General features: G+C 35.3%; 1 protein-coding gene across 1 annotated transcript; it reads left to right on the top strand.

Moving 5' to 3' along the window:
• The first annotated feature begins 945 nt into the window (after positions 1-945).
• Positions 946-2,561, top strand: LOC115949777 (dof zinc finger protein DOF3.6-like). The gene is made up of 2 exons (XM_031067076.1): positions 946-1,201; positions 1,391-2,561. The coding sequence occupies exons 1-2, from the start codon at positions 1,151-1,153 to the stop codon at positions 2,300-2,302; spliced, it is 963 nt and encodes a 320-aa protein (XP_030922936.1). The 5' UTR covers positions 946-1,150; the 3' UTR covers positions 2,303-2,561.
• Positions 2,562-9,792: the final 7,231 nt, after the last annotated feature.

Raw genomic sequence — 9,792 nt, 5'->3', positions numbered from 1 at the left:
TTTTGGTATATTTTCAATTCTTGTTTTACTAAATGTTCTTGGTCAGGACAAATAAGACTTTACATATATGTGATATATACTTAGTTACAACTGAATTTTTATGTAAAAAAATCTTGTAAAATATATATTAATTTTTTTTTTTTCACATAAAGAAATAAAACATATTAAGAAAATAGTACAATCACGACTCACGAATTCCTTAGCAAATTGTAACTTTTTTTTATTAAGTGTAAACTAATAAGCTGTGTGCACTCTAGTCATTTCCTTAAGAAAAAATCTTATGCCTTACAAAGTGATTCATTCAACTTGTTTTTTTCATCTTTTCGCCCTCAATATATGTACAACATCTACCCTACTTCATGATTTCTAAAATTCAGCTTTAAATGAAAAGGTGGAAAAATTTATTAATGTAGAACATTGTCCATAAGGTATTACCAATTTACGAATACATTTGCATCTCCTTGGATGCCACTTTATAGTTGCTTACTTTTGGATGCTTGTCTCTTTCTATGCCTAAACTATTTTTCCATCACGCTGTTCCCTAAAATATTCATGATGAAGTCATCATGCACGTACGAATATTTAACCTCTTAGGAGTCCTATATAGATATATAACAAGTAAATATATATATCAATATAGCTGATAATTATCTAATGCTAATGTTTCAAAGTAAGCTCAATAGAAAGTTATTGGTGTTGTTCCAATGGCATGTACTCCATATTTTCATTTATGATGGTCTCTATTTAGGTACTTTTTATTGCGGGATCCCACCACATTACCCATATAGACATTCAGAAAATGCTTTATAGTGTCATCATCACTATTATCATCATCATCTCTCTCTTACATGCATGGGGAGCCACTGGTCACTTTTTTAGCACTAAATCACAGTCCACAGCATCAAAAGAAGCTTATATGCTAAGAAACTTCGTCCACTCAAACCCTAAAAATTATAATAAAACAAAAAGAGAGCAGAGAATGAGAGAATAAGAGCAAAGTAAACAAAAGCCTCTCTTAGCTTTCCTCCTCCTCCTCTTTAATTCTCTTTTTCCCTTTCTTTCTTGGCTCTGGTATTCCCTTAGTGTGATTCTCCACCATATTTCTAAAAGACCCATCAAACTTTATAAAAGAAAAAAAAGATCAAAAACCATGGTGTTCTCATCTGTTCCGGTCTATTTAGATCCTCACAATTGGCAGCAGGTAAGGTTTTCTTCAAATTTCATCCACACCCTTCTCAACCCAAAAAGAAAAGAAAAGAAAAAAAAAAAGAAGACCAAATTAAAAAGATATAAATTATTCCTATTCTTTATTGATCTCTTCTTGAATATACCAGATATATATTTCTTTCTTTATGGATCACAATTACATGTGTTTATTATTTTGTTGCAGCAACCAAATCATCATCATCAACAAGGAAGTCATGACAGTGCTCAAAGCCCACAGCTTTTTCCACCACTGGTTCCACCACCAACCCATCATATCGGCGCTGGAGCTTGCTCGATTAGGCCTGGTTCGATGGCTGATCGAGCAAGGTTAGCCAAGTTACCACAGCCAGAGGTAGCTCTCAAGTGTCCACGGTGTGAATCCACCAACACCAAGTTTTGCTACTTCAACAATTACAGTCTTACTCAACCCCGTCACTTCTGCAAGACATGTAGGCGTTACTGGACCAAAGGGGGTGCCCTTAGAAGTGTTCCAGTTGGTGGAGGTTGCCGTAGAAACAAGAAAAACAAAAGCAGTCGCACTAAATCTCCTGCTAATTCCACTGAGAGACAAACGGGTTGTTCCAACTCTAACAATGCAATTCCTGCTTGTTCCTCAGACCTAAGTGACAATTTGCCACTTAAGCAACCTTTTCAATTACCCTACCTTGCCTCTTTACAGAATCATACCCGGTATGGTGTGGGAAATCTTGCTGGCTTAAACTTCAATGATATCCAAGCACAGACTGATATGGGGTATCAGATTGGAAATAGTACTTCAGGTGGGATTAGCAGCACAATTTTACCAAGTGGAGGAGGAGTTGATCAATGGCGTTTGCATCAATTTCCTTTCTTGGGTGGCTTTGATTCATCCTCAGGTTTATACTCAATTCAAAGTGATCATGGTGTTGAAGCACCATCTCCTTTGGTTGGAGATAATGAGCTTAGGACTATGCCTATGTCTTCAAGTTCTAGGGTTTCACAGCTCACAAAAATGGAAGCAAGCCAAACCCAAAATTTATCTGGTCTCAACTGGGGAGGAAATGCTTGGACAGATATATCAGGTCTCAACTCTTCTTCCACTAGCCAACTTTTGTAATCCATGATGAAATGGAAGAAGCTGTATAAGATGTGATGAAATTGTAGAAGCTGAATCGAGGAAACTCTCTCATTATGATGCCCGATCTGAGGAAGAACCAAAAAACAAATGGTAGTATCGGTATTCATTTACTTTTGTTAATTTGTTTGTGTGTACCTTTTTTTGCTTTCTGTATTGTATGGACTTGTTTGCAGAAATATTGTGTGTGTGTAAGTTGATGGGGTTTGTTATATATAAGACTTTATATGAGCTTTATTTCTATAGAAAACCTTCGTGGCAACTTATATCCCAATTCTATGTCTCTTCATGCACAAGTTTTGGCACCATGTATATCTGAGTGGGAAACTTCAGCAGTACATATATAACCAGCATTTTGCACAAGAAATAACCTGTACTACATACGAAAATAGATAGATAATACTACTAAATGAAGCGGATGAGAGCCCCCATTAGTTTTTGTTTGCTTAATATATATACGATTCAATTTGTGAGGACATTTAGGAATATTTTTTTTCTTTAGAATCTTTTCGTGAAACACTAAACTGGGAAAAGTCCGAGTAGTTTTTGTCTGCATTGTGCTAGATAGGTCTGTGTGATTCGATTGTATATATCATTCTCACTACTTGACACTAAATGAAGAAGACACTGAAAGTTGCAGTAGAGCTTCATAAATCTGGATCCTTTTTGTCGGTCAGCTAGTCTAGGTACTTTGTTATTTATGTAGCTGATAATGCTCTGTACGTCTCTCTCCCTTTCTCTCTCTCATTTTGTTGCCTCTCTATGAAATGGATCCATTTCAAATCCAAAATGTGATACTTTTCAGCTACTCTCCGAGAGAGGAACATTGGTTCTCCTCCTCACATTTTTCCCATCCCTCTAGTCATGTCAAAATTTGTAATCCAATAAACCTTCTTGAAGATTCATCATTTGAGAGGTTATTTCTCTCCTTTTCTTCTTTTGTTATTTTTGGTAATGATATACGTCCTCGTTTTCAGTTTTCATATTCCCAAGAAAACGGTTTACTCAGACATTTAGGCATGTAGACCAGAGATAGAGAGAGAATGTACACTACAGTGGCACACAACACAACAACAGTACTCTTAATGATATTGTAATAATACCGACCAAAAAAAAGAAGATTGTGTAATAATAAGATAAGAATCATAAGATGGGACGTACTTATTTGTTGGTTGTGAGAATGAATGATGAGGAAGTGAAAGGCAACAATTTAAGAAAACGCCAAAAATCTCACTCAAAACCATAAACTTCCATTTTCAACCAAACCTAAGTATTCTAGAATTTCGTTGTTGGAAGAATAATATTGTAAGACCAGAGCTTTATGGTCAAAATAATTATTGTGAGACCTTTTGAAAGCTTTGTTTTAATATGGTATGTATGCCTGTCCCTCTCTCTCTCTTTCTCTCTCCCCCTCTCTCCCTCCCATGCCCTTCAAATTTGATTAAGAAATCAGTGCAATTCTTACACAAAAATGACTAATAATTTCGAACATTATTATTCAAATCCAAATGGCTTGGTAGTCTATAAAAAGAACAGGAATCAATGCATGGATTTGCTTTTGCAAGGACCAAGGCTGCCTTGCAAGAACGAATAAAGCAATTTCAAAATAGTGTACTCCCACATATAAAAAGGTTCAGTCCTCTCTCTCTCTCATGGCATGTAGGCAGTGAAAATAATCCCTGTAATTCAGAGAAATGTCGAGGTAAATGGGTAATAAAGAGAAAAGAAAGGGAACAATAAAAAGGAGTGTCAATTTGCTTCTGTGGTACTAAGAAGAGCAATCAAAGGAGGGCTCGGAAATCCATGCTCTACATGTTGGAGACCGCATATATAGATAGTCGTAAAATGTTCAGATCTGTTTGTTAAGAAGTGCTTCTTCTTTTCTTTAATTTATCTGTTTTACCGTGCTTTTAGGGTTAATATATTGGCCAAACCTATGCCATTGTCATCACGGAGAGGGGCCCAAGTTTGCATTTCTCTCTTTCTTTCCTGGTCTTGTTCATGGTCGTCATCTTCTTCTCCTTTTTCTTCTTCATCTTTTTTCTGTTTCTTAACGTTAGGTGGGACATCTAGAACAATCAAGTAAATTAATATGACGGCAAGCCACAAACTACATTTTAAGTGTGTGTGTGTTAGAAATAGAGAGAAGTTTATTTTATTGATTTATTTTTCTCAAAAGATAAAAGGGATAAAAATAAGTTGTATATAGAATAAGTAAGTTTTTAAAAACATTTATATAAAAAACTATATATAAATGTTAGGTTTTAAATTAGCAAATTCCGCAATAATGTAATATTTGGTAAGTCAGTAATTATTATTCAATTCAAGATCAAAGTGCGAAGATGCAATTCAAAGAAGACTTTTTGATGGGCCAAAAACGAATTAACCCCTTGTAATAAATTAATCAATTAATTTAGCCAAGTGAATTAATTAAGTTAATTAACATTCAAACGCGTAGTAGTACAAACAAATCACCAATAAACTAAGTATGCAGTAGAAAATAGATTAACACGGTGATTTATTTACGAATGGAAAAAATCAAAACGACAAAAACCCTATCGGGTGATTTTAAGGTCACTACTCCCGAAATTCCACTATTATCATAACAAGTGGCTACAAGTAAAAAAATCTCAGTACCTTATACCAACCTACAATTGAACCCTTACCCCAATACCAAATTGGACTTGTTCTGTAGTGACAATTTTTCTTTTCGATGCACGGCTCCCAGTACGTGACTAACCAATTGCGTGGATCCCAGTACACGACTTCAATTACTAACTAGAGAAGGTTGTTGGCTGCAAAGTTCTTCAATTCATCCCAACAATGAAGATCAAGAAGATACTTGGTCACAAAACTCTATGATGCACAAACACAGAAACTTCTTCACAAGAAAGATGAATTAGGGAAAATTCTGTCTCCGGTCATAATTTGCTTGAACAAACTTTTGCTCAACACTTGTGCAACTTGTGTACACTTTGACGGCCCTTAAAATAATCCTTTTATATATCTAGGGTTGTGAGAAAAGAAGGTTCAAACACATAAACACGGATTGGAGTCAAAACAGAATTGAAAATCTGTTTTTTATAAACCTCGACAAATAGGGTATCTGTCGAGCCACAGGACTGAACAGCTCTTTAAGCTTGATAGATGGCTAGCTGTCGAGTTTTAATAACAGACACTTTTCAACTTGAATTTTGGACAGACTTATATATCTTCAACACTTGATCTTGAAACAAAGTTTCTTGAAGTATTAATCACATCCTAGATCTATCCAAATACAAGTAAAGTGCGTTTTGTCAAAGGATTAGTTAATTATATAAAATAGTGACATATGTTCCTAACAAGTGAATCACATATGTCCTAACACTTTTTATTAAGATTTCAACTGTTCTTCAATCAACTCTCGATGAATCGAACGTTAGCTTTCAACCAACTTTTGATTTCTACTCGATCAATCCCAAAAATGTTTGACAATTATTCGATCACAGTTCAAGTGATAAAAAATTATAGACTTAGTTCAGCTACGTGTTTTCATTGAAGTTGGTCCTTTTGTATTTAACCCTAGCTACTTGCTTCACCTACATAAGGCCTTGTAATAACACAAGCAGTGACCTTATACTACATAGAGATAAAATAAAGCCTCCATCCCAATAAGCTTGGGAGTATAGAAATAGATATTCTTATAGGCTTGTATCCATATTTTTGGTCAAAGCTTGAAACCACGACCTAGTCAATCAGAGGCTCTAGTCATTAACACAGACGAGTTGTTTGTAAAAGGCATTTATGTAAAAGAAGTAATTTGGAGATGTTCTAAAACTGTTATGAGTCACAATAGTGAGTTCATCAAGGCATTGATGTCTAAATTGGTTCTTTCAATACATATATAAAGCTAAACAAACTGACAATATATAAGCTGGACCAACGGAAATGTATTGTTTTATTTATGCTGTAAACCTTTTTTATTATTAATCTTCTGATGAATGGAGTGCTAGGGGTCAAGATAGAAGGTGAACACTTCTTATAGGAGCCTAGCTGAGTAATTCTTTATTGATAACCAGTTAACCTCAGCTTGATTTTTATCACACCCGCCCCCCCACCCCCCCCCCCCCCCCCCAAAAAAAAAAAAAGAGTTACTTTCAGCTTGATACTGAAGCTCAACTTTCCACCTATCAGCCTAATATTAAAGCTTTTATTTTGGTTAAAGGGAAATATTATAAAACTAGGCCAAAATGGCTAAATTAGAGGCAGTAAGCTTGGGCCTATAGGAGTCTAGCCGTGTAATTTTCTATTATTGATAACAAATTAAGCTCAGCTTGATTTTTCAAAATCTTACTTTATTGCTATCAGCGTATTAGTAAAGCTCGGGCTTAAATGGACTTGACTCATTGAATTTAAGCTCAAAGTCAAGCCAAAACCTAGTGCATTGAACAACTATTGATTCAACATTTGTTTACAAATATTTAATCATTCATGTTTCATAAAGTTTAAGTCTTTTTTATCCTCTCTTTTAAAAATTGATAGCAATAAAGTAAGATTTTGAAAAGGTAAGTAAAAGAATTCCATTAGTAAAATGAATATATAGTGTGTAAAAATTCCAGGAGTTGATGAAATGGAGGAGTTTATGATTTGCTCGCGGTCCCCAATTAAGAAAGCACTCGAGGTTAATGGAAAATCTTAAAACTAAGACACATGGCACAAGACCCTTTAGCCTTTTTTCAGCATGAAGTTTGGTAATTGAGGCAAGCTGTTTCTTTGACATGATAATTGGCATCTTAATAGTACATATATGACTGCCAGTTCTATCAACGAAAAGTTTTCCAACCTCCTTCATAATGAGAGCTAGAATTGGCCTCCAACTAGGTTTGATGGCCTAGTTGATGATATTCAAATTTCTATTCTAGGTGAATTAAGTCCAAGAAGCTAGAAAAAATAGATTAAAGTGGTTACTTTCTTCCACTGGTGAATTTACTTGCAAGTCAGCTTGGAAAAAGATTAGGAGAAAACAGCCAGTTGAAAAAATGGTGAAAATTGAATCTTATGTTGGGTAACTTTCAAAGGCCAAGTTATCCGCCCGTGATTGGCTTGCTAAACGAGGATATTATGCTGATCTCCTGTGTCTTATCTGCAAAGCAGCAAAAGGCAATTGGAGTAGTGTATGGACCATTTATTTTATGAATGCTACTATATTTTACTAAAAGATCGTGGCAGCAAGTATTATAAATCTGTGCGAAGTCAAAAGGTAGATTGAATAGATGGTCCCATGTGCTAAATTTGGAGTATTCACTCGTTGAAGGGAAAATGTGTTAAAGTATACCATATGCTGGCTAGTTTGGGCTGCCAGTATTTACCATGTTTGGTATCCAAGAAATGCAAGAGTTCATGATAATCTTATTAACAATGAGGAGAAGAATTTGGGACGAATTAAGAAATGTTGCTAGGGCTAGAATGGAGAGATGCAAGGGTTTAAAAATTCAGTGCAAAATAGGTTACTGTATAATTGGTGGATTATATATCTTTTCTGTACTAGAATAACTGCCTGGTATTTCGAATTGTGATATGAACTTGTTGCTGCTTCTTCTCAAAAAAGGAAAAAAGCTGTTTGTTATGGAAGGAACTCATTCATCAAAACAAAATAAAATAAAAAACCAAAAAAGAAGTATATAAGTATTCCATCATTTAAATGAACAACATTTAACTATATAAGTGAAATGTCATATACTCATATACAATTTATTATTAATTTCATAAACTAATTAAGCTATTCAGGAGCCCGCAAAAATAAGCCAGCCAATAGCCAAGTTGGAAAGGATATAGGTCCTTTTCATTTAAATGTTGTAAAAATTGGAGGATGGATGTTCTCTCTCCACATCGATCACCCCTTTGCCATATTTGTGTTATATATATATAGGGTTCTTTTTTCTTTTTTCTTTTTTCTTTTTATGAAGTGTATGTATATAGTTAATCTTTCACATACGGAGCCTCAAACAAAAATGATAAAAAGATAGAATCTCCTTGAACTTAATAGAGTTATAGTGTGTTATATTTACGGGGGAAATCTTAATGAAAAAACCTAGTGCAGGCGCGTCTAAAACAATTCAAATGATATGGTGCAGAATGTATAATGCAGTAAGCTAGGTTAAAGAGTGGTCCACTAAAACTCAAACTCAACTACACATATGGAGTAGCAAGCATGCAGTGAAGGTGAGGTGACACAACAACACAAGGCCCACAACATGGGTCCTATATCGTGTTGTGTCAAAGAATCAAGAAAGCGTTACCTCGAACTCGAAGCTGCAGGAATGGCACTTCCTTTTCTTCCAGAAATTTAAAAGCCAAAGCCTAATGTTGAGAGATTGGATATGCAGCATTATGTGTGAGTGTGAGCTGTCAACTATACCTTTCGCTCCTAACTCCAAAGCCTCCCACTGAAAAGTCTGTTTCTTGGCACTTGGACCTGGCTAACTGGGTAAGTATGGAGAAATTATTCTTGGGTCATTTATGAAAATGATCAATAGAAGTGGGTCCACCCTTGTGCTCAAATTATTGGGGAGATAAACACATTGAAGAGCTTATTTAAATAATTTATATAACATATAGAGATGCACATTAACTCAAAAGACCTAAATCCAATAGGTATGTGCTCAATTATGTTATATTAACTACTTACTCTTCTTATCATTATTCAATGCAAGACTTCACTCACATATGTAACCCAACAATCTTCTCCTCACGTATGAGTCTTCTCCTCACGTGTGAGTCTTTTCCTCTCTTTATGAGCTTTAAGACCTCCATGAGCCATAAACAAGTCTTACTTGCTCCTCTTACCTAATGAGCTTTTTCCTTCACTAGTGCATCATCCATGGGCCTCCATGTATCAACCCCGCACATTTTTATCCTCCATGAGAACCTTGTACTTCACCATTGTCTAACACTATTGGCAATAATACTCCTTTATTGGGCCTTTTTCAAGATCGTTTGTGCGAGCTTTATGGACTTGCTCAATGCAATATATTGTCCACACTCCAACTGCGAAAGGGACCCGCTTACTCCATTTGCAAAAGGGTTTCAAGTACACACACTCCATTCTAACTCCAATTGTGAAAGGAATCTCAATAACCTTGCCACCTTTGCCTCACACCACAATGGGCTCTAATACCACTTGTAAGTAAGATAAACATCTTAAGGAACTTCCTTAAGTAATTAATATAACATATAGAAACACATTTTAACTCAAGAGACCTAAGCCTAATGGGCTGGGTATGTGCTCAATTATGTTATATTAATTACTCACTATTTTCATCATTATTCAATGTATAACTTCACTCACACGTGTAATCCAAGGTTCCACCCTTATGTGCATGAGAGGAAAACATGCTCCACTAGATGAATAGAATTTAAAAAAAAAAAAAAAAAAATGGTTTTCAGTATGGACTCATCGACTTTGCACCATGCGAGGGCAATGGGTAAATATC

Source organism: Quercus lobata, chromosome 1 (assembly GCF_001633185.2).
Source record: "Quercus lobata isolate SW786 chromosome 1, ValleyOak3.0 Primary Assembly, whole genome shotgun sequence".
NCBI lineage: Eukaryota > Viridiplantae > Streptophyta > Magnoliopsida > Fagales > Fagaceae > Quercus > Quercus lobata.
This window is presented reverse-complemented; position numbering and strand designations above follow the sequence as displayed.